Source organism: Sapajus apella, unplaced genomic scaffold (genome assembly GCF_009761245.1).
Source record: "Sapajus apella isolate SASKATOON/1434 unplaced genomic scaffold, GSC_monkey_1.0 scaffold85, whole genome shotgun sequence".
Lineage (NCBI taxonomy): Eukaryota > Metazoa > Chordata > Mammalia > Primates > Cebidae > Sapajus > Sapajus apella.
Window position 1 is genome coordinate 346,063 of NW_022437025.1, and position 25,767 is coordinate 371,829.

The following is a 25,767-nucleotide window of genomic DNA, read 5'->3' on the forward strand; positions in this document are numbered from 1 at the left end:
AAAAAAAAAAAAAAAAAAAAAAAAAAAAAAATGGAGGAACATTTACCAATCAAATGCAAGGAAAAAAAAAAAGCAAGGGTTGCAATCCTAGTCTCTGATAAAAACAGACTTTAAACCAACAAAGATCAAAAAAAGAAGGTTATTACATAATGGTAAAGGAATCAATGCAACAAGAAGAGATAACTATCCTAAATACATAGGTACCCAATACAGGAGCACCCAGGTTCATAAAGCAAGTTCTTAGAGACTTACAAAGAGACTTAGACTCTCACAAAATAATAGCAGGAGACTTTAACACTCCACAGTCAATATCAGACTGATCGACAAGACAGAAAATTAACAAGGATATTCAGAACTTGAACTCAGCTCTGGACCAAATGAACTTAAAAGACATCTACAGAACTCTCTACCTCAAATCAACCGAATATATATTCTTCTCAGCACCACATCGCACTTATTCTAAAATTGACCACATAATTGGAAGTAAAACACTCCTCAGCAAATGCAAAAAAAACCCAGAAATCGTAACACAGTCTCTCAGACCACAGTGCAATCAAATTAGAACTAACGATTAAGAAACTCACTCAAAACCGCACAACTACATGGAAACTGAACAACCTGCTCCTGAATGACTACTGGGTAAATAACAAAATTAAAGCAGAAATAAATAAATTATTTGAAAACAATGAAAACAAAGATACGATGTACCAGAATCTGGGACACAGCCAAAGTAGTCTTTAGAGGGAAATTTATAGCACTAAATGCCCACAAGAGAAAGCAGGAAAGATCTAAAATTGACACCATATCATCACAATTAAAAGAACTAGAGAAGCAAGAGCAAACAAATTCAAAAGCTAGCAGAAGACAAGAAATAACTAAGACCAGGACTAAACAGAGCTGAAGGAGATACGAGACATGAAAAACCCTTCAAAAAAAATCAACGAATCCAGGAGCTGGTTTTTTGAAAAGATCAACAAAATAGATAGACCACTAGCCAGACTAATAAAGAAGAAAAGAGAGAAGAATCAAATAGGCACAATAAAAAATGGTAAAGGGGATATCACCACTAATCCAACAGAAATACAAACTACCATCAGAGAATACCATAAACACCTCTATGCAAATAAACTAGAAAATCTAGAGGAAATGGATAAATTCCTGGACACAAACACCTTCCCAAGACTAAATCAGGAAGAAGGCGAATCCCTGTACAGATCAATAACAAGTTCTGAAATTGAGGCAGTAATTAATAGCCTACCAGCCAAAAAAAGCCCAGGACCACATGGATTCACAGCCAAATTCTACCAGAGGTACAAAGAGGAGCTGGTACCATTCCTTCTGAAACTATTCGAAACAACAGAAAAAGAAGGACTCCTCCCTAACTCATTTTATGAGGCCAGCATCATCCTGACACCAAAACCTGGCAAAGACACAACAAAAGAAGAAAATTTCAGGCCAGTATCCCTGATCAACACCAATGTGAAAACCCTCAATAAAATACTGGCACACCGAATGAATCTAGCAGCAGCACATCAAAAAGCTTATGCACCATGATAAACTCAGCTTCATCCCTGAAAGCCTGGTTCAACATACACAAATCCATAAACGTAATCCATCACATAAACAGAACCAATGACAAAAACCACATAATTATCTATTATAATACATGAAGAAAAGGCCTTTGATGAAATTCAACACCCCTTTGTGCTAAAAATTCTCAATAAACTACATATTGATGGAATGTATCTCAAAAATAATAAAAGCTATTTATGACAGACCCACAGCCAATATCATGCTGAATGGGCAAAAGCAGGAAGCATTCCCTTTGAATACCAGAACAAGTCAAGGATGCCCTCTCTCACCACTCCTATTCAACATAGTATTGGAAGTTCTGGCCAGGGCAGTCAGGCAAGAGAAAGAAAGAAAGGGTATTCTAATAAAAGGACAGGAAGTCAAATTGTTTCTGTTTGCAGATGACATGATTATATATTTAGAAAGCCCCATCATCTCAGCCCAAAATCTCCTTAAGCTGAGAAGCAACTTCAGCAAAGTCTCAAGATACAAAATCAATATACAAAAATCACAAGCATTCCTATATACCAATAATAGACAAACAGAGCCAAATCATGAGTGAACTCCCATTCACAATTGCTACAAACAGAATAAAATACCTAGCAATACAACTTACAAGGAACGTGAAGGACCTCTTCAAGGAGAACTAGAAACCACTGCTCAAAGAAATAAGAGAGAACACAAACAAATGAAGAAACATTTTGTGCTCATGAATAGGAAGAATCAGTATCATGAAAATGGCCATACTGCCCAAAGTAATATATAGATTCAATGCTATTCCCATCAAGCTACCATTGACTTTTTTCACGGAATTAGAAAAAACTACTTTAAATTTCATATGGAACCAAAAAAGAGCCCGCATAGCCAAAACAATCCTAAGCAAAAAGAACAAAGCTGGAGGCATCACACTACCTGACTTCAAACTATACTACAAGGCTACAGTAGCCAAAACAGCATGGTACTGGTACCAAAACAGATATGTAGACCAACAGAACAGAGGCCTCAGAAATAAAACCACACACCTACAACCATCTGATCTTTGACAAACCTGACAAAAACAAGAAATGGGGAAAGGATTCCCTATTTAATAAATGGTGGGAAAACTGGCTAGCTATATGCAGAAAACTGAAACTGGACCCCTTCCTTACACCTTATCCAAAATTAACTCAAGATGCATTAGACTTAAACGTAAGACCTAACACCAAAAAAATGGTATTGCCTAGAAGAAAACCTAGGCAATACCATTCAGGACATAGGCACGAGCAAAGGCTTCATGACTAAAACACCAAAAGCAATGGCAACAAAAGCCAAAATTGACAAATGAGACCTAATTAAACTAAAGAGCTTCTGCACAGCAAAAGAAACAATCATTAGAGTGAACAGGCAACCTACAGAATGGGAAAAAAATTTTGCAATCTATCCATCTGATAAAGGGCTAATATCCAGAATCTACAAAGAACTTAAACAAATTTACAAGAAAAAAACAACCCCATCAAAAAGTGGGTGAAGGAAATGAGCAGACACTTCTCAAAAGAAGACATTTATGCGGCCAACAAATGTGGAAAAAAAAATCTTATCATCACTGGTCATTAGAGAAATGCAAATCAAAACCACATTGAGACACTGTATCATACCAGTTTGAATGGTGATCATTAAAAAGTCAGGAAACAACAGATGCTGAGGAGGATGCGGAGAAATAAAAATGCTTTTATACTGTTGATGGGAGTATGAATTAGTTCAACCATTGTGGAAGACAGTGTGGCGACTTCTCAAGGATTTAGAACCAGAAATACTATCTGACCCAGCAATCCCATTACTGGGTATATACCCAAAGGATTCTAAATCATTCTACTACAAAGACACATGCACACATATGTATTGTAGCACTGTTCACAATAGCAAACACTTGGAACCAACCCAAATGCCCATCAATGACTAACTGGATAAAGAAAATGTGGCACATATACACCATGGAATACTATGCAGGCATAAAAAAGAATGAGTTCATGTCCTTTGCAGGAACAAGGATGAAGCTGGAAACCATCATTCTCAGCAAACTAACACAAGGACAGAAAACCAAACACCACGTGTTCTCACTCGTAAGTGGGAGTTGAACAATGAGAATATCTGGACACAGGAAGGGGAACATCACACACCAGGACCTGTAAGGGGGTGGGGGTGGGGAGGGATAGCATTAGGAGGAATACCTAATGTAAATGACGGGTTGATGGGTGCAGCAAACCACCATGGCATGTGTATACCTATGTAACGAACCTGCATGTTTTGCACATGTATCTCAGAACTTAAAGTATAATAATAAAAAAAAAAAATGGCTAACAGAGAATTCAAAATAATTATCTTAAAAAATGTTGATAAGATGCAAAAGTACACAGATTAACAAATTTTTTGCAACAATGCATGAGGAAAATTAATTATAATAAAGAAAGGTAACCATTAAAAAGCAACCAAGGAGATATGCTGAAGCTGAAGTACACAACAGTAGAACTAAAACATTTAACAGAAAGCTTTAACAGGAGGCTCGTTTATACAGGGGGAAAAAATCAGCAAACTTAAAAAGTTATTTGAGGCCGGATGCAGTGGCTCATGCCTGTAATCCCAGCACTTTGGGAGGCCAAGGTGGGTGAATCACCTGAGGCCAGGAGTTCGAAACCAGCCTAGCCGACACGACGAAACCCCATCTCTACTAAAAATACAAAAATTAGCCAGGCATGGTGGCAGGAGCTTGTAATCCCAGCTACTCAGGAGACTGAGGCAGGAGAATTGCTTGAACCTGGGAGGCGGAGGTTGTAATGTGCCAAGATCGCACCACTGCACTCCAGCCTAGGCTACAGAGCAAGACTCAGTCTCAAAAAAAGTCATTTGAAAGTTCCTAATTATAATTTTTTAAAAAGTGAAGGAGTGAATAAAGCATATAGCTTCAATAATCTGTTAATAGTATATAATATAAAAAGATGTAAAGTGTGACATAGTGTGTTGAAGAGATTAAAACTGTTTAATAATTTTATACATAGAAGTTAACTTTTGCTTGAGGCCAGGAGTTCAGTTCAGCCTGGTCAAATATAGCGGGACCCTGTCTCTGGGGGGTTAGGGGAGGGATAGCATTAGGAGAAACACATAATGTAGATGATGGGTTGATGGGTGCAGCAAACCACCATGGCACGTGTATACCTGTGTAACAAACCTGCACGTTCTGCACATGTACCCCAGAACTTAAAGTATAATAACTGAAAAGAGTGTATCATCCAGGCATGGTGGCTAGCACCTGTAATCCCAGCACTTTGAGATGCCAAGGCAGGTGGATTGCTTGAGTTCAGGAGTTCAAGACCAGCCTGGGCTACATAGCGAAAACCTGTCACTACAAAAAAAATTAGCCAGGCCTGGTGGTCCGTGCCTGTGGTCCGTGCCTGTGGTCCCAGCTACTTGGGAGGCTGAGGCAGGAGAATTGCTTGAGCCCAAGAGGCAGAGGTTGCAGTGAGCCAAGACAGAACCACTGTACTTCAGTCTGGGTGACAGAGCGAGGCCCTGTCTCAAAAAAAAAAAAAAAAAAAAGAAAAAGAAAAAAAGAGGCTACTGACTTTATTTTTAATTCCATTTATTGTATTTTTGAATATGTAACACACTTACATGATTCAGGAAGTGCCCTTATCATAGTTCTGCCTCCCATCTACTGTTTTCCTCCCCTACACATACACCAAGGACATGTTTTTTGCTGTTGTTATTGTGACCCTTTCCAAATTATCTTTATGTATGATAAGCAAACTGAATGTATTTCCTTATTTTCCTAACTTTGTATCCAAATGGTATCATATGTCAGTATCCCTATTAAGGTGATCAATAGATGTTTATCGAAAGAACAAGCATACTGATAAAAGAAAGATCTTCCTACTAGATCTTTTTTTATTCCTACTAGATCTTTATTCCAGGATATTACGTGCTGTTAGATCACGGCACCAGACTTCTAAATGACTCTGTCCTCTCCAGAAATAGAGGTTCTGATCCAAGTAAATAGTTTAATCAGTTTTATGAGAAGATACAAATTTGATTGGCCATGAAGCCAACTAAATGATGGAATTAGGTACCAAGAGAAGACATCGGATTTTTTTTCAGGGAGGAAAGCATCTCCTGCGACTAAAATGATTCAGATATAAATAAGCTTAAGAGTGAAAAACAGTCTCCTCCATTTCTACGACTCAGTTTTTGAAAAGAGTTATAAAAGTAGACTAGGAGAATTTTTAAAGGTAACCCAGATTCTTTAAGTGGAAGTTCTGTTCATACTAGTACTTCTTGTATTAAAAAAAGACTCAGGGGGGATAAAAAAAACCTAGTAGTTTCACAGCATGCAGAAAGTTCTGACAGATTCAAATCTATTGATATCAGGCAAGAAATAATCACATGAGACAATATTTTTTTTCTTAGAAACAAATTACCTGGGATAATTTTTAAAATTTGTGAACCTCTTAGATAAAAATTGTTTTAAATGATAAACGAGATTTATTAAACTGTTGACTATATTGTGCACTGAACATATATTTCACAGAACATAATTTATGTTCTAAATTTATATATGTTCTATGAATTTCTAAGACAAACAATCACAGCTGTAACAGCAAAGACAGATAAAACTGACTAGATAAAAGCAGGTGACTAAGCAGGGGCATCAGTGATCCTTTACAAACTGTAATGGCCAGATTTGTATCTGGCAGTTGATAAAGCTCATTTTGAAGTATAATTTAAATGGTTTAGGCCCACTATTTCTTTAGGAAACATTAACTCTAGCAATGGATTGCCAAGAAAAATAGGACTATGTTTCAGGAGAGACAAATCTAATTTTGGCTTCGTTGCTGAAGAGCTGTGGAATTCATTCAAGTCCTTTGACCTCTGATTTTCCGCATTTATTAGATCAAGTGATAATTTGCTGTATATTGTTAAAATTCCTTTCGGCTATAAAATTAATTTGGTAAAATGAGGAAAAGGAAAATGATGGTCATTTGGCTTCCTTAATGATTATTATTTTGGGGTGAATGAATGAAGTAGAGTTAATTATGGAATTGTTGGTGATTAAAAATTGGAACACAAAATTTGAAAGCTTTGATTTTAAATATGTTAGTTTCTTTTTGTATGAAACAAGATGATGTCAGCTTAACAAAATGATGTCTTTCAATGTAACTACTTGAATATTTTTTGTTAGCTTATCCCTTTTATTTTTTGAAATTTTGACAACTTGCTGAGGTGTTTATTTTGACTATAATGGTATAACACTTGTGATTATTAGAATACAATATAGCTTTGTGAGTTGACTGCCATCCTGAAATAAAATACCTGTTAATTTTTCTTCCTGAGTTTGTAATACTAATAATTACATGTATACATACAAAAATATGAACATATTTTAAACTTATAATAATGATCACTTTATGCATTGAACTCAGTAAAAGTGAAAGATAATTTAAAAAAAAAAAAAAAAAAAGAAATAACGTAACGACTGAGAGCCTAATATACACTTAGCAAGGTTCTTGCTTGGTTAATCACATAGCGCATTTAAGAAATCTAGAAGGTGAGCAGATACTTTATCCAGTGGTGTCCAACCCTTATCCATGATGGTAGATATAACAAAATTATTCATGAACCTTTTTTTTTTAAGCTCATCAGCTAACATTATTATTAATGTATTTTATGTGTGGCTCAAGACAATTCTTCCAGTGTGGCCCAGGGAAGCCAAAAGGTTGGAAATCTGTGCTTTAAACTATATTAAAATTAGAAAATTTGCACATATAGAGTTTAAATCACAAATCTCCATTTATACTAAAACAATAACATTTTGAAGTAATATTACATTTTTTCATATTTAGGAAAATGCTTATTGTTCTGATAAAATTGCTGAATAAGAATTTTTGTAGAATTATATTTGCAACCTCTATAAGATTAAAAATCACTAAGCAGAAAAGATACAACATCTGTCCCTGGTATTCCTAGAATTTCTGAACCAAATTCCAGTATGTCCACTCCTCACTTTACACATTTTAGACATGATACAAAAAGAGTATTTGAAAAAAAATACTTTGACCTAGATCTCCTCAATATACAAATATTGCTATGTCTTCAAAAGCAATGGAACAGCAGTCAGATCATGCAGCCCCCTTATAAGTGATAAAGTGGACATTGGCTTTCCCTGTAAACTTTAAGGGAGATCACTAAAAAGAGAATTCTTAGAAGATTTAACAGCATGGGACAGAAATTGCCCCTATTCATGAATATGGGGAAAAAATGCAGCCTTTTCAGAAATTATTTCCACTGAAGCACAGCTTCCCAAACTACCTTTAAAGGCCTGGCTTCCTTCTTGATCTTGGTCCCCTTGCCTGTGTCCTCTCCTTCATTCACTGTCACCTACCTGGGGGTCTGGCTACTGCCTCATGTATCTTTACATTGAAGGGCTCTTTTCTTTGCTCCAGACAGGTGACCAGGTCTGGGTTAGAGATAGCAACACCTGTTTTATTTTAAAAAGTTATCATGACTATTGTTAGGGATTCTCCAATTACCAACCTAGTACTATGTGAAGCAGAAAAGAGAAATTATGGAAGATCCTAGAAAATTAATCCAAAAATCGTTTCCTGACAGAATCTTTAAAATATTTAAGTATTTTAAATCTGCAGGTTTCACTACCAAATACTACTGAATCAAAATAAGTGGTGCAAATTGGATTTTAAGATGTGGAAAACAATATTTCATGTAATTGAATTTCTAGAATTGCCACTAACCTAGAGTGGAAGACATAAATTAGTTCAAAAAAAGAGAAGGTTTATGTAAAGATGAAACATCTTAAAGATATTCTTTTTTTTTTTTGAGACAGAGTCTTGCTTTGTCACCCAGGCTGGAGTGCAGTGGCATGATCTTGGCTCACTGGGTTCAAGTGATTCTCCTGCCTCCGGCTCCTGAGTAGCTGGGACTACCGGCGCATCCCCGGCTAATTTTTTGTATTTTTAGTGGAGACAGCGTTTCACCGTGTTAGCTAGGATGGTCTCAATCTCCTGACCTCATGATCCACCCACCTCGGCCTCCTAAAGTGCTGGGATTACAGGTATGAGCCACCGTGCCTGCCCAAGATACTCTTTTTTACACCAGCAAATTCCCAACAGTTTATTGAAGAAAGAAACTGAAATTAATCCATATAAAGCAGAAGTTCCCAAGAAGACATTCTACAAAAATAGAAAATAAAACTCTGAAGGAGTATTAGGAATTATGCATCAAAGTTAACCTCACCCAGGGAGACCAGGTTTCTATAGTTCTCCAACATTACATCTCTATATAAATTCTGCTGGGTAGGGTCCAGGCATTTCCACTCTTCTGGAGAGAATTCTATGGCCACATCCCTGAATGTTAAGAGTTCCTGAAAATACATATGTATCAAGTGACAGAGGTCTTAATTTGACTACAGGTGAAATGAATTGAGAGAACTAGTTCTGACACGTGACTGAGTAGGATTATCTGCTTAAATAACTTTCAACACAGTAATGTTCTCTAAAGTATTCTATAGCTCTGCAGAAAAAGGAAGGCATTCCAACATTTTCTGTTGCTGCAATAAAAATATGGGCTACACTGACATGCGCCTACCAAAACCAAGCAGAGTAAGCCCTGTGACCTCCTGGAAAGCAGGCTGAACTCACCTCTCATTAAAGTATCTGGAAGGCCTCATGCTTGACCTTGGCCTCGCTGTAATTTGTGAGAAACTTAATTTCAAAAACAGAAATGTTTCCACCCAGAACAACAGACAGGATCTGTGGGGAAGGCCCCAGGTGATGATTTCTCTTCAAATTGTGCATGAGATCCTACTGGAAGCCTGGGCTGACAGTCACTTAGCTAAGCACTGCCTTTCAAGCTTCAATGCACATGTAAATTATTTGATATTCTAGGCTTTACCATAACAAAATTTTGCAGGTTTGAAAAGAGTCCATGAATTAGCTTCTTATAGTTAAGTCTCCTGTTAATGCTCATGTTCCTCCTCCTAGAACCATTATAGTACCACTCAGCTATAGAAAGCAGGCACAGCACACAGAGTCCCTTACACCAACACCCTTATCACAACACAGATACTTTTCATCCGAAGACAAGATCACCAATCATCGTCCTGAAGCATGGCATTCTCTCCAGGCCCTTTAAAGTTTACAGAGGCTGGAGATGGTGTCAATGTCTGAGTTGAAGAGAAAAATTAAATAATAACAATAGTAGTCTGTAATTGCTGCATAATAAAGTTTACTGTGTTGTGTTCACTATAAAACCTAACCCCCAGCTCTGCTTGAAATTTACTAACTCCTGTAAAATCTACCTTATCTATTCTCCCTATATTCTCAGCAAAGTTCCCAAGCATCTCAAGACTCCTGTTTTTCTTGCAGACCAGCAGCAAGGTCACAGGGCAAGATAACATCCAAAGAATGTGCAATGTGCTTCTCAAAATGCTATTTTCTTTCTTTTCTTTTCTTTTTTTTTTTTTTTTTTTTTTTAGAAACTTGATGTTTATTTTCCATGAATCTTATATGTTGTTCAAGAGCCCACACAAGAACAGCTTAAGACCATTCAGTGGTTGCTCCTACCCATTCAGTGGCCTGAGCACTGGGAGCTGCAGACCAGTCTTCCGTGGCAGGCTGGGTGCTCCAGTCTTCAGTAGGGAACTGCTGGATAGGCACAGAGGGCACCTGCACGCCTTCAGACCAGTTGGCAACCTCAGGCTGAGTCACAGTGAACTCAGGAGCTGGAGCAGTCCATTCACCCTGAAATTCCTCCTTGGTCACAGCCTTTTCAGCAGCAGCCTGCTCTTCTTTTTCAATCTCTTCAGGATCTCTGTAGAAGTAGAGATCAGGCATGACCTCCCACGGGTGTTCACAGGAAATGGTGCCACGCATGTGCAAAACTTCCCGAGCCAGCATCCACCACATCAAACCCACTGAGTGAGCTCCTTTGTTGTTGCATGGGATGGCAATGTCCACATAGCGTAGAGGAGAATCTGTGTTACACAGAGTAATGGTAGGTAGGTTAACATAAGACGCCTCCGTGAGAGGCTGGTGGTCAGCCCTTGGGTCAGTAACCACAAGCAGCCGTGGCTCCCGGAAGGCTGCCTGGATCTGGTTGAAGGTTCCAGGAGTAAAGTGGCCAGCAATTGGAGTGGCTCCAGTGGCAGCAGCAAACTTCAGCACGACCCTCTGGCCAGTATTCCTGGGTGATATAGCACTGACATCAGCAGGGTTTTCAATGGCAACAATGGCACGAGCTGCCAGTAGAAGCTTCTCCCAGGTCCTCTTCAGATTTATGATGTAGATGCCATCACTTTTCCTTTTATAGATATACTGTTCCATCTGGAAGTCAAGGTTGGTGCCACCTAAATGGGTTCCTGCTGCCAGGAACTTAAGGACATCCTCCTCCTTCATTTGCAGGACATCAAGGGCTCCGGACATTGTGAAAGTTTCCCTTTAAGTTACAGGAATCCAGAACAACGCCGTTTGGAGCCCTCGGCAGATAGCGTGGAAAGGCTCAAAATGCTATTTTCAAATGTAACGTACATCACAAGACATGTCACAAATTAACTATTCTTTGTTCTGGCTTCTGTAAACCTGTTAGTGGCTACGTCATCCTGGATGTATAAAAGTCAAGCCCTATCTTTGTTAGGGGCTCAGCCTTGGGATGCTAATCCACTGAGCCGGTGGCCATCTTAATAAAATCCTCCTGTTTCACCCATTGGTCTCTGGTCTCCTGAATATTCTGTAACAGAGTAAGTCTGCATTTGAAAAATAACACGTGCAACTGCATTAATGCAATGTTTATGGAGCATGTACTATGTGCTCAGTAATATGTCACAGAGCACTGTGTTGTGACACTAACATTATGTGTTAATTCTCATAATGTGACATGGTAAAAGCCCCTCACCCTCACCCCCGCCTAGGAGGTGGTTTACAGAATTTCCAAAGTCCACTGGCCCTTGGACTGTCCAAAGCCCCTTGCCCTTGCCCCCACCCCCACCCAGGAGGTGGTTTTCAAGCATAAAAGGTCTTGACACCCTCCTTTCAGGGCCACAGGTTAGAGAGACACGAGTCCCCTGTGGCCACTAGCAATAAAGACCCTGTCATTTGGCCTAGTCTGTCTCAGTGGTGATTTCACACTCGCTTGGTTACAACATTTGGAGGCCCCAGAGAGATTTGTCCATCATCACTCAGACAAAATGCCTGGAGTCTCGCCTGAGCAGCCATCCCTGCCTTGGGGATCTCTAGGGGAGGCGTCCCCCTGAGACGTTCCAGGGCCCCAGAGTTCTGGCCCCATGGTGGATGCGCAACTACCTAGCCGACATTCACCTGAAATTCCTCAGGGTCCCGGGAACCTCCGGAGGTAAGTCAGGTCTAGAAATCGGGGGTGGGGGGAAAAGGGAAGTGCAGAGCGATCCATCAGGAGCCTAAGTCAGGACACTGGATGCGGTCATTAATCTCTGACTAGACAAGCCAATCTCTGACTAGGCAAGCCTACTGTGAGACGTCACTGGAGGCTCAGGTAATTCAGTTTTCTGTTGTCTTCCGTAACCTCAGTGTAAGTGAGAGTGTGAGTGCACATATGTGTGGTCCCATGGCCGGCGGGTTACGGAACCAGTGTGGGCCTTCACCTGCGGTTCCACGAGACATTATAGGGCATAATGGTGATTCACCTCTACAGTGACCAGGCCCAGGGTTTATACAGGTACACCTTAGCCAAGACACTCTGAAATATCCCTTCGGGGACATGGCCAGGCAGGCATCAGACTGGTCTCCCACAGGGGACACCCACCTGTGTCTGTCTACCCCTCATGTGGTTGTGTCTTTACTGTAAATTCTCTAGTTTTCTAAGGTGTTTATTGACTGGTCTGCAATGGTTTAGGCCTGCCTCACTAAGGCCAGACGATGTTCTCAATTAGTTAAATAACCATTGGTTGCAGGGGACTTTCACTGATTTTATGCCCCTAATAAAATAACTTTATTCTCCTTCCTTTTCCTCTTCCTCTTTCACCATTAGGCCCCTCCTTTTCTCCTTTAAATGTCCGGGAGGCGATTCTGCCCCCGGCGACTCCCTGGTGTTGGGAGGCTGACTGCCATCAACCAGTTGATACTAACTGGAAAAGGTTTTGTGATCTCTATGAGCCATGGTGAATTCAAAATTTACACCCAGTTAATTTGCTGGCCCATTTGTTCATTTGTTTTGTAACTTTCCAACTTTTCCCTAAGTCCTTGAACTCCACGGCACATCTAAGTGAAGATCCTACCAAAGCGGGTTTTTTAAATCTCGTAAAAGCTTACCATTCACCACTGTGGTCCCACGCGGGTAACATCAACCTGCACCTGTGGCTGCTTCTGCACGTCTCCTTGCCTCGAGCCAGGGATAGGCCTATCAAGCCTGTTGCCCCCTCCTTACAAAACCTTGCTACAGAAGCATACTTAAAACTGGTGCTGGAAAGGGCAAGGCACAAGTACAATGCTTTCCAGAACTGAGAGTACTGTAAAAGCAAACAGGTCCAGGTAACAACTGGTAGGTTAAAAAACAAACAAACAAACAAAAAAAACAGATAGGATCATCTGGTTCCTGGCCCTGCACCCACCTCCAGTGCATGACGGCCAATTTCAAGGCTAAATTTTCAGGCCAATATGCAGTAAAACTAACCCTGAAAAAACTCCACACCCTGTGTAAATTGGAGTGGCCATCGTTTAAGATGGGGTGGCCAGACTCCGGGACATATAATTCCAAGGTAACCCAGGCTGTATGAAATGTGGTGACAGGTTCCCCTGGGCACCCAGATTAGTTTCCATACATTGACCAGTGGCTAGGCTTAGTTCAACAGCCCCCCTTCATGGCTTAAATGCTGCATAAAACAAGCTGGGCTACAAGTTATGCTGGTAGGCCCTAAATCAGCCCCTTCTGCACCAGCCATATTTCCCTCCCCAGCGAAGGATCAGGAATTACCTCCACCCTACTCAAGGTCCTCTAAACCAGGGCCTCAGCACCGCCCCCACCCCAGACAGCACCAGTAACCAACCCTGTCCCCACTGCATACCCACAGCAGGGCTCCACACCCACCGGTAGTCCTTCCTCTCTAAAAGGCGCCCCCAACGGGAGAAAAGAATCAGGGTCGCCCATTCTTTGTTCACATCCCCTTCTCGTCAAGTGACTTATATAACTGGAAGGTAATAAAAATTAAAGAGAGAGCCAAAACACCAGGTGCTGGAACAAGCTTTATTAAAAGCAAGGGGAAAGGTGCCAGGTGGCACCCGAAATTGGTGCACAGCACCCATGGCATGGCGAAAGGAATTTTTATGGCCTGCAGGCCAGCAGATGCATCTGGTGTAAGGGGCTGTGCAGACGGGGAGGGGCTGGGGAACTGCTAAGATAGTTCCCGGGAGGGGGTCATGCTAGGGAACTGCTGAAATAATTCCAGGGAAGGAGTCGTGCTGGAGAACTTAAAAGCAGGGGTGAGGTTTTAAAATGGAGTAAGTTCTGTCAGAAGGCTCAACATCCCCCATTCTCCGAGAAGCCTCAGGCTTTGACAGGGCTCTTGGAATCTGTACTCCAGACTCGTCACCCCACTTAGGACAACTGCCAACAATTATTACTGATTCTGTGCACCACAGAGGAAAGAAGCAGAATTAGACAGGAAGCCCTGAAAGTGATCATAGGTCCAGGAGGAGAAACAGTTAAAAAAAAAAAAAAAAATCTGGGACCAAAGAAGAGGTTTTTCTGACTACCCAACCCCAATGGGACCCCAACACCTCGGGGGGGGTCACCAGGCTCTGAACACTTCTCACCGGTATCTTTTAGCAAGGGTTAAGGAGATGGCTACGTGGCCCATCAACCTCTACAGTGACTCAGGGTCCGCAAAAATTGTCGTCTGCTTTCCTGGAATACCTACAAGAGGCGTGCAGTACCTATACTCCTATAGACCCTGAGGCCCCAGAAAATCAACGGGCCATTAACTTGGCCTTTGTCTCCCAGTCAGCCCCAGATATCAGGAAAAAATTACAAAAACTATATTGATTTCAGGGAATGATTTTTTTTTTTTTTTTTTTTTAAATAGAGATGGAGTCTCTTCATGTTGGCCAGGCTGGTCTTGAACTCCTGACCTCAGGGGATCTACCCACCTTGGCCTCCCAAAGTGCTGGGATTACAGGCATGAGCCACCGCGCCCTGCCGCCAGGGAATAAATTTAATCAAATTGCTGGAAATTGCCCAGAAGGTTTCTAATAACAGGGATACTCCTAAAGCCATACAAAACAAAAAAGTTACTAAAGCAGTAATAGCAGCCCTGCAGGAAACATGAGTCATTCCACAAGGGCAGGAGGCCTTACAAAAGGGCCCCCGGGATACCCAGCCCCCATTAGGAAAAAATCAATGTACATACTGTAAACAAGAGGGACATTAAAAAATAAGTGCCCCAAGAAAAAAAGACAAGTAACCGCTCAGGAAAAGCCACTGAGGACTATCCTCAATTTAGAAGGTCAGGACTGAGGGGGCTGGGGCTCTTATTTGTTAAGCCCCCAGGAGCCCAGGGGTTAAAGACTGGGGGCAAACCTATCAGTTTTTTAGTAAACAGTGGGGCGGCCCACTCAGTCCTTACTCAGCCTCTGCGACCACTATCCAGTAGGAAAACAGTCATCCAAGGGGCCACAGGAAAGATCACAACCAGTTCATGGACCACAAACAGAGTTGTTGACTTAGGCAACGGCACCGTTACCCATTCCTTCTTAGTTCTTCCAGAATGCCCTTACCCTCTATTAGGGTGGGACCTATTTCACAAACTTCGAGCAACCATCTTCTTCTGCGAAAATCAGGCCTGCCTTTCTATCCCCACTTCTCTCTCTGTATCAAAAGCACCTCAGCAAATCCTCATCACTTGTGCTCTGTCAGACAAATATCTCTTGCAGGAAGCCTTATCACCGGAAACAAATCAGGCATCAATGTCAGGCCTCCTCCACCAATTCCAGGAGAGTGTACCCAGAGTGTGGGCTGAGACCAATCCCCCAGGTCTGGCAGAACACCGTACCCTGGTTGTGGTCCAACTGTTGGCGACGACAGCTCCAGTCCAGGTACGGCAATACTCAAAGTGAGTCAGGAAGCGAGGCGGGGAATTGCTCCCCATATAACAAAACTCCTGGAAGAAGGAATTCTCACCACCTGTAAGTCACCCTGGAACACCCCTCTGCTCCCTGTTCTAAAACCTGGCACAAAGGATTACTGGCCAGTACAAGGCTTAAGGGAAGTAAATAAAAGAGTAAAAACTGTCTACCCCACAGTCCCAAATCCATATACCCTCCTAAGCTTCATGAACCCGAACCACCATTACTATACCATCCTGGACCTCAAGGATGCATTCTTTTGCATCCCACTGGCCCCAATCAGCAGACCCATATTTGCCTTTAAATAGACAGACCAAGACACTAGGGTGTCGGGGCAACTCACATAAACCCAGCTGCTTCAGAGATTCCAAAAATCTCCCACCCTATTTAATAAGGCATTTAGCCAGGATCTTGCCACCTTCCCGGCCGAGTTCCCTAAGTATACTCTACTCCAATATGTAAATAACTTACTTCTGGCCTCAAAAACCCAAGAGGCCGGCAGGGAAGCCACCCAGTCATTATTGTTAACCCTACCAACTCTGGGATATCTAGTCTCAGCCGAAAAGGCCCAACTCTGTCAACAAAAGGTTACATACCTGGGCTATATCATAAAAAAGGCAACCGGGCACGGACACCCAGCTGAGTCCAAGAAGTACTACAGATAGCAACACCTACCACAAAACGCCAAGTTCGGGAGTTCCTTGGGGTGGTAGGGTACTATAGGCTATGAATTTTAGGTTTTGCCGAAATAGCCAAGCCTCTGTATGCCTACACAGAAAGGAATCAACCCCTAATTTGAACAGTAGTAGAACGACAGGCTTTAGATAAACTTAAAGCCACTCTGACCTCGGCCCCAGCCCTGGCCTTGCCAGATATTTCTAAACTCTTCCAGTTGTTTGTACATAAAAAACAAGAAATCGTGAAGGGGGTGCTCACCCAGACATTAGGACCATGGTCCAGGCCGGTCACCTACCTATCAAAAAAACTTAATACCGTAGCCTCTGGGTGGCCAGCATGCCGTCAGTCCATGGCAGCAACAGCCCTGTTGATAAAGGATGTGGACACACTGACTCTCGGGCAGGAATTAAACCCAGCGGCACCCCATGCAGTAAAATCACTGTTCCGTGGGGCTCCAGGAAGGTGGATGTCTAATGCTCACATAGTACAGTATCAGGGTCTACTCTTAGACCAGGCCCGCATCAAGTTCCTAAAGACTACAGTCCTAAATCCAGCCACACTGCTGCCTAATAAGAAGTCAGAAGAACCCATACATGACTGTCAACAATATTATTAATAAATGTCATCCAAATCTCTCGACCGGACCTCACCAACGTCCCCTTATGGAACCCGGAAGAGGTACTGTATACAGATGGCAGCAGTTTTATGGTCAACAGAGTCAGGTATGCAGGGCAGCCATAGTCACCCTAGCGTGGGTCATCTGGGCCCAGGCCCTTCCTCATGAGACTTTAGCCCAAAAGGCTGAACATACAGCCCTGATAAAAGCCTTAAACTGGGCAGAGAGAAAGACTGTCACTACTTATACCGACAGCCGTTATGCCTTCGCTACAGCTCATGTACATGGAGCAACATATAAAGAAAGAGGACTACTTACCTCAGAAGGAAAAGCTATTAAGAATAGAAAGGAAATTCTAGCCCTGCTGGAGGCTATATAAAAGCCTAAGACTGTGGCACTAGTCCATCACAAGGGACACCAAAAGAGTGATTCACCAGAGCCAAGGGGAAACAGGGCTGCTGACTTACAGGCCAGGCAAGCAGCCATAGGGCCAGTGAAACTGCTGACCCTCCTTGTAACCCTGCCCGTCCCAGTTCTGTCCCCTACTCCCACGTACTCCTCAGGTGAGAAAGACTTTGCAAAGGAACAGGGTGCCACACAGGGCTCCACAGGATGGTAGACAATGCCAGACCAAAGGATTGTGGTCCCCAAGGCTCTAGGATGAGCCCTAGTTAAGGATACACACCAGGCTACTCACTTAGGACTGACCAAACTAACTGAACTGCTAAAAAACCAAGTACTATTCCCCATTTACATAAACTTCTCAAGGAAATACTACTCAGTGTAATGTATGTGCCCAAGTAAATCTGGGAGGAAACAGGTCTAGCCAGGTAGGAGTAAGACTCAGAGGGACTAGCCCTGGGAAACACTGGGAAGTAGATTTCACTGAAATAAAACCCCCAGTAAATGGCTATAAATACCTCCTTGTGTTTATAAATATGTTCTCTGGATGGGTCAAGGCCTTCCCCACTAGGTCCGAGACTGCTTTGGTGGTCACTAAAAAACTATTACAGGACCTTGTTCCTCGGTTTGGCCTCCCTCTAACACTGGGGTCAGACAATGAGCCCGCCTTTACTGCACAAATTTCTCAGGGCCTAACCAAGGCCCTGGGTATATCCTAGAAATTACACTGTGCCTATTGTCCCCAGAGTTCAGGACAAGTCAAACGAATGAACCAGGCCCTTAAAAAATTCTGACAAAGTTTATCTTAAAAACCGGTGAAAACTGGGTCAGCCTGCTTCCTTTTGTTCTCCTCTGCGTCCAATGCACACCCTATCAGAAAGGCTTCTCCCCTTTTAAAATCATGTTCGGCAGGCTTACTCCCCAGACCCGCGGATACCATGAATGCTGAAGTCCATAACTATACACTCCTTAAGTCCTTTCAAGCGCTCCAGTCTGTTCAATCCCAGGTACACCAGCTCATTAAGGACACCCGTCCCAGCCCATTAAGGACAGCCGTCCCACCCCATTGGACCTTGCTGACCAGCCGACACACCCCTTCCAGCCTGGAAACTCTGTCCTTGTTAAAAAATTTGCCACCTCCGGCTTCACCCCCCTCCCCACTTAGAAGGGACCCTACATGGTTATCCTGACCACACCCACCGCACTCAAGGTGGGCGGACTAACAACCTGGATTCATCACACCCACGTCAAGACTGCCCCACTGGAAAAACAATGGAGTGTCAACCATTCATCCCGATTCACCAAAGCCAAGACTTGTGCGCTCTTCACGGTCATCACCCTCGCCACCCTAATCAGTACTGTAAACCCCTGTAGCAACACCCCCTTAAAACCCAACTACTATCAATAGGTCCTCACAGAAGGCTCTACTGGAGGAATTAATGATTTAATTCCTGTAAATAAAATAAGGGGGAAATGTGACATGGTAAAAGCCCCTTACCCTCACCCCCACCCAAGAGGTGGTTTATAGAATGTCCAAAGTCCACTGGCCCTTGGAATGTCCAAAGCCCCTCACCCCCACCACCGCCCAGGAGGTAGTTTACGGGCATAAAAGGTCTTGACACCCTCCTTTCAGGGCCACGGGTTAGACAGATGAAAGTCTTCCGTGGCCGCCGGCAATAAGGACCCTGCAATTTGGCCTAGGCTTTGTCTCGGTGGTCATTTCAAGCTCGCTCAGTTATAACAATAACATCCTGGGAGGTGAGTACTAAGTATGCAATACTTCCCAGGATTTAAGTGCAGGGCCCAGAATTTCCATTTCCTTTGTTTTCCTACCATTGACTTAAAAAAAAAAAATGTACAAATAACAGCTCAATATAAATACATGGCAAAGAAATAGAAAGGAAGTATAAGTGCAATTCAGAGGAATTTATTTTTGTGTTTGTATTTAAGACTTGTTAAAAAAATACTGAAGTTGCAGGAATGGAGAACAGGTTGCTGGATGAGATGTCTCTAGAAACACTGGTTTTAATTTTATAAAAAACAATTTAAGGTTCAAAAGTATATAGCATTTCCCCATTTATCTGCTTCTTTGTTTCAGGAAATTGTGAGCACCAGCTCTGGGGAGGCAGTAGGAATAGCCACCCCAAACTCTGATCTCCTCTAAGCAGTTCTCAGAGAGATTTCAGTGTGGGGTCAGACCTGGACAAGGTTCAGCAGAGGGTGGATCTGGACACCCTCTTAGGACAGAATGGGCCCTAGGCTTCTGTTCTTTATGCCGCTAAGTATTTTCAGTTTTGTCTATTCTAAGCCTGGCCAAGAGAAGTTCGATTCACAGTGTTTGTGAAATTTTAATCTATTTTAGCCACTTCCCTATCTCTTTTATAACATACAGTAACAAGGAATTTAACTAAAACCCTTATGTTTCTCTACAGCAATTATATTAGAAGCTAAATATTTATTCTTAGCAAGGCAAAAACAATACTAACAATAACAACTTCTCTTCTGTCAATGAATAGTTGTTCAGGTGATGGCATCAAAACTCACAAAACAATAAAAGGGAGGTAGCACAAATGAAGCTTAAGTCTCCTGTACAGTTTCCATCTTTGTACTGAACACATATGCTGAATTCAACCATTTATTCATGTACTGTAGACTGCAAGTTCCTTTTGGGTAGAGACCATGACTGCTTCAGTTCTTTTTGTTTTTGTTTTTTTTAAAAAAAAGACGGGGTTTCACCATGTTGGTCAGGCTGGTCTTGAACTCCCGACCTCAGGTGATCCGCCCGCCTTGGCCTCCAAAGTGCTTGGATTACAGGCATGAGCCACCATGCCTGGCCTTCAGCTCTTTTTCTAATGACCATATGAAATACAAGCAATTAGCTTATTGATCAGTTTGAGTCTTCAGATCTCCTCATTTTTCACCAAAAAACTAGAAAACTGGAGCAACTCTTATCTGGGCACAAACCAAGAAGATTTTTTTCTGTGAGGGGAGGATAAGTCATTTCTCTTTGTCTAAAATGGGAGCAGAATTAGACCTTGCTGTCAGACTGACCCCAGTCTGTACAGGACGTCCTCAGATCTCTCATATACAGATGCTGGTGAGAACGTCCCTAGTGACCTTGGGCTGATGTCCCCATAGTGATCCAGGCAGGAGATTCAGGCTGAATTTGTGGGGTACAAACAGAAAATGGAACAGCCCTAGTGAAGCTGCAGATCCTAGATCTGGATGTAATATCCCCTGTCCCTGACCAGCTAACTCTGAGGTAGGGGAAGGATAAAAGTACTCTACTCAAGTAACACAATTTACAGGAAGGCATAGTTGTGATTATGGCTCTGGGTATTTTGTGGCCCTGACATCCCACTGTTAAGGTGCTTGTTTACACTTATAGATTCTGCCACGAGATTCTGTTCATACCAGAAGCCTCCCACACAGCTATAGCAGGTCACTGGACAAGATCTGAAAACTCAAGGGGCTCCAATCTGAAAGTGGGGCTTAAGATGTCTATGTTGGCCTCTCATGACGCAGAAAATGTCTTCTAAGAGTTTTCTGTATGTTTTCAGCCCAAAGTCTGGTCCTGTCTTGTAAACACTAAGCAGTAGTCAGTTTTTAAGTGCAGATTCTAGGTGGGATCAATATGCCTCAGCATTCTTGGGAGTTACAGCAAGCACAGTAAAACCACAGGAGGGATCCTCTCATGGAGGCTCCTTCAACACACTGTAAAGAATATTTTGACCTAAAAGGAAAAACCTGGGGTAAACATAAGTAGAGAGTTTATTTGGGCCAAAGCTTGAAGATGCAACGCTGGAGTATAAGCTGCCCTCAATATACACTCCATTTAGAAGCAGCTATGAGTATAATTTTAAAGTTAAAAAGGAAAGCAAGAAGGAACTGATAAAAAAAAAAGTTGTCAGAAATTCTTATTGGTTTACAGAAATAAGTGGTTAGTGATTGGCTATATACATTGTTAACCTATAAGGTGTGGGTTATAGTGTCCAGTATGACATTATCAGGTTAATTTATAGCCATTTGTGGCAGTAGCAAGCAATGTCAAAAGACAAATCGTTCAAAGAGAGGTACAGTACATGACTGTGGTCTCATTTTAATGTATCACTGGGTCTCATAATTAAAATAACTTGTATTTCTCAGATGAAAGTTCTATTTATTCTTCTCTCAAATCCCAGGACATTCAGAATTTGGAACTGCACATTTAAGACTTGGAGGGGTGGTGAGTTGTGCACATTTGTGGGCATTCAAGCAAAAGGAGGAGAGAGTTGAAGTTCTCAGGTTTAATCAATGCACACGTGTGATCCTGGCTGGGTTTATGGGCCCCATGGTCACTGAATCAGTGTCAGATTTGAAGATGCCAGGCACAGTAAAGGAGGAGAAATAACTGATTGCAGTCCTAAAAAGTTATTTTGTAGAAATCTAGTATAACTGCTATAGAAGGGACTATAGCTCTCAAACAGAGAAAACATTCTATTTCCTGATTTGGGGAGTACTTTACTGTACTTTGTGCACTTTGCCACAAAATTGTGGGTTGTGAGTGGAATCCTGAGAAAGGTCTTTCTCTAAAGTAAAGCCTAGTAGGCACTTTGTATATAACATCTGATAATTCTGGACAGTGTGTGGAAAATATAACTAAAAGCAAAATCATCTCCAATCCTAAAATACTGTCCACAACAATAGAAAAGCAAGAAAATGTTTTGTAACATAATTAAACCAAAATGAGATGTACATCACAGGCAACCTACTAAGAGACTGCAAATACAGAAACTCACCATAATTAATTCTCAAGTAGAAGACATGAGAGCACCATTTGTCATATAGTTTATTATAATTTCACCTAGTAATTTGGGAGGTCATCTGGGTTTTCTAATTGGTAATATTCATAGAAAAAATAAACTTCTGGGCCAGGCACATTGGCTCACACCTGTAATCCCAGCATTTTGGGAGGCTGAGGCAGATGGATCACGAGGTCAGGAGTCCAAGACTGGCCCGGTCAATATGGTAAAACCCCATCTCTACTAAAAATACAAAAAATTAGCTGGATGTGGTGGCACACAGCTGTAGTACCAGCTGCTCAGGAGGCTGAGGCAGGATAATCACTTGAACCGAGGAGGTGGAGGTTACAGTGAGCCGAGATTGTGCCACTGCACTCCAGCCCGGGTGACAGAGGGAGGCTCCATCCCAAAAGCAAAAAAAAAAGAAGGGTTGGGCACGATGGCTCATGCCTGTAATCCCAGCACTCTGGAAGGTTGAGGCGGGCAGATCACAAGGTCAGGAGATCGAGACCATCTTGGCTAACATGGAGAAACCCTGTCTCTACTAAAAATACAAAAAATTAGTGGGGCGTGGTGGCACGTGCCTGTAGTCCAGCTATTCGGGAGGCTGAGGCAGGAGAATCGCATGAACCTGGGAGGTGGAGGTTGCAGTGAGCTGAGATTGCAGCCACTGCACTCCAGCCTAAGGGACAGAGTGGGACTCCGTCTCAAAAAGAAAAAAAAAGAAAGAAGAAAAAGAAAAAATAACATCTTCATGACGGAGGTAGATTTGCAATGTGGAGCTAGGTACCTGCTGAAGGCACCTCCTAATCTCCTAAAGAAATTGTGAGGTAGGTTGTATGTTCTTACTATTTACATTTCAAAGCAATAGAAGCAATAGTTTCCAGGTCCTAGAAAAGTTTGATTGAAAAAAGACAAATGACCTATTTAACTGATAAAAATGACATGTATATTTTAAAGAAGCAGAAAAAATATATAAATATAATAGTTTTCAAGACAGGCAAGTGGCTTATGCCTGTAATCCCAACACTTTGGGAGGCCAAGGTGGACGGATCAGTTGAGGTCAGGAGTTTGAGACTGGCCTCACCAACATGGTGAAACCCCATCTCTACTAAAAATACAGAAATTAGCCAAATGTGGTGGCACATGCCTGAAATCCCAGCTACTTGGGAGGCTGAGGCAGGAGAATTGCTTGAACCTGGGAGGGGGAGGTTGTGGTGAGCCAAGATCACACCACTGCACTCCAACCTGGGCGACAGAGCAAGACTTCGTCTCAAAAAAAAAAAAAAATTTTTTTTTTCAAACTAACTGCTTTAAGAAAAGGAAGAGCAAAAATTCTTCCCTAATTCTAAAGAGAGACCATTAAGCCTTTTCTTTCTAATTTGTGTTTGCTCCTACAACATTCAGGTCTAAAGGCATGGTCTTGAACTCACTAACATCTGAATTCTTGTAGGCACCTGAGAAATTAACTTAGGCACACTGAGCACAGGAAGGAGGATCTGTGAGGAAGAAAAAAGCAGGAGAGAGAAAGGAGCTATCAAAAGCCATGGGTGGGGGCAGGGCCGGACTGACTGAAGGACTGGTTTGTGCTGCAAGTGCAGGCCAGGCAGGGCTACAATCTGACTGATTCCCGTATCCACGAAGGCAGAGGAGATTAGGATCAGATGGTCCAGAAGCCTGGGTTGCTGAAGAAAACGGGTTCCTGCTACAGATCCAGTACCTGGGACTGACATGAGCCAGGAGTCTTCTGGGCACTGTGTGTGTTCTTGGCAGAACACTCTATGAGCAAAGCTGCCATGGGCACAATTCCTTAGGGTAGAACCCTGTCCTGGGAGGGGTGTGGCCGTGCAAATGCCCAATAGGCGTGCTCAGTAGTGGGTTAGTGGGTGGGGGCTGGCAGCAGGATGCAGGGAAGGGATAATTCTCAGAACTCCTTTCCTTTAAGTTTCCAGTCCCCTCTCTCCCCGGGAGGAGACCTGGAGGAACAGGACAGTACCCAGTGGGACAGCGCATGTGCAGAACCCGGCAGGGTTTCCGGCGGACACCGGCATCTCCCTCTAGCGCAGACTAAGCCATGTCTTTCTTCTGAGAGAAAACGTTCAGTTTGCTCAACACCAGTCAACGCTCCAGCCCCAACCGGACGTCGAACAACTCACTAACGACACCACCCAGAGTCAGCGCCGACCACACAAGCTCAGCGTTCTCCCCGCAGCTGCACCCCGCAGACGCCAGTCCCTGCCTCTGGACACCCGTCTTCATTTCTGAATGCCCGCCTACAAACCAAGGGCGCCCCCACCCTCCTCAGGTTCAATCACGTGGCAGAACTACTCAGAACTCAGCGAAGCGCTGGGCGCACCTCCGCCGGTGTATTCTAAAAGATGCCCCTCAGGAACGCCAAGCGGAGGAGACGCTCAGGGCGAGGGAACCGGCGGGAAAGTCGGGGCGGGCGGGTGATTCGCTTCGCTCCCTCACACACCTCACAAAAGCCTTTCCTTCAAGACCCGCGGGCAGCCTCCAAACCACGAGCCACGGCCGGGGCTGTCCCATCCATGAGTCCCCGTTTGCTCACAGGAACTCCATGTTTTCACGGAGCCTCCCTCTAATTCCGAACAGGGTCCAGTAGGGACGGGACCCCGGACCACAGCGCCTCCCACGCAGGCACCGCGCACGCCGCGCCGGCGTCTTCCCGATCAGCACCTCCTCACCTCACAGCCCGGGGAAGGTGCGGGCTGCGGGCGCAGAGCTGCACAACAAGGGCTGCAGGCTGGGCCAGAGCCGCCGTGCGGGGACCGACGGGAGCCCGGGTCCCTCACCGGAGGGGACTGAGGACCGACGGCTGAGCGGCGGCAGCCGGGACTCGGCTCACAGACTCGGTCCCGCCGCCGCCATTTCCCGCCGGTTCCGATGAGGCCTCCCCAGCCTCGGGACGCCCTGCCCCGCACACTCACCATTTCTGGGCTTCAGGGTGTCGCGGAGTCTTAGCTACGAATCATCCGATGCCCGCAGCTCACAGAGCGACGGAGGCAGAGGCTGTGGCCGAATCACCGGGGCCTCCCTGAGGGGGTGAAAGCAGGGCGGTGAGGCCCTAACCGAGCTCGGGCTGGAGCAAAAGCCGCGCCAGATCCCGGATCCCGCCCTCTCTCCTCCGGCTGTGCGCCTGATTGGGCAGTTCTCAGCCCAGCGCYCTGATTGGATGTGGCTCCAAGCTCCACGCCCTCAGGCTTTGAGTGACAGAAATTGCGACCATACAGTGCACTGAATGAGGCAAGCGTGACAGACTCGTTCCTGCAGGCACTTTCAGGCAGGGCTTTCTGTGCTAAGCCTGGCTCTGCTGGGGGTTCATTTTTAACCCTCTGGTGTGTAAGGTTACACGCATTTATAAACTGTGAACGCACGCGCGTGCGCACACACAGACACACTTGTTCACAAATGGAAACAATATAATGACAACTATTTTAATATTTTACATTTCATAACCTTTCTGGCCTCTGGTCTTTTGAGTAGGACACCTGAGATTTTAAGAGGGAAGCAATCCAATAAAATATAAAATGTAGCTGAGCACAGTGGCTCACGCCTGTAATCCCAG

At 43.5% G+C, this 25,767-nt stretch overlaps 1 protein-coding gene and 1 pseudogene across 2 annotated transcripts; both read right to left on the bottom strand.

Annotated features, from left to right (window-relative positions):
- Positions 1 to 4,218: 4,218 nt before the first annotated feature.
- LOC116533937 lies at positions 4,219 to 25,375 on the bottom strand (annotated as a pseudogene). The gene is made up of 4 exons (XR_004261519.1): positions 25,130 to 25,375; positions 8,851 to 8,977; positions 7,978 to 8,077; positions 4,219 to 4,437 (listed from the first exon to the last, which is right to left on the bottom strand). The product of XR_004261519.1 is annotated as a zinc finger protein 141-like (transcript).
- On the bottom strand, positions 10,066 to 11,090 carry LOC116533935 (40S ribosomal protein SA-like). Its single transcript, XM_032253847.1, has one exon. The coding sequence runs from the start codon at positions 11,034 to 11,036 to the stop codon at positions 10,152 to 10,154; it is 885 nt and encodes a 294-aa protein (XP_032109738.1). The 5' UTR covers positions 11,037 to 11,090; the 3' UTR covers positions 10,066 to 10,151.
- Positions 25,376 to 25,767: the final 392 nt, after the last annotated feature.

Excerpts from the sequence above, each read along its gene's own strand:
- LOC116533935 (XM_032253847.1), bottom strand. The coding sequence starts at position 11,036 with ATGTCCGGAGCCCTTGATGTCCTGCAAATGAAGGAGGAGGATGTCCTT.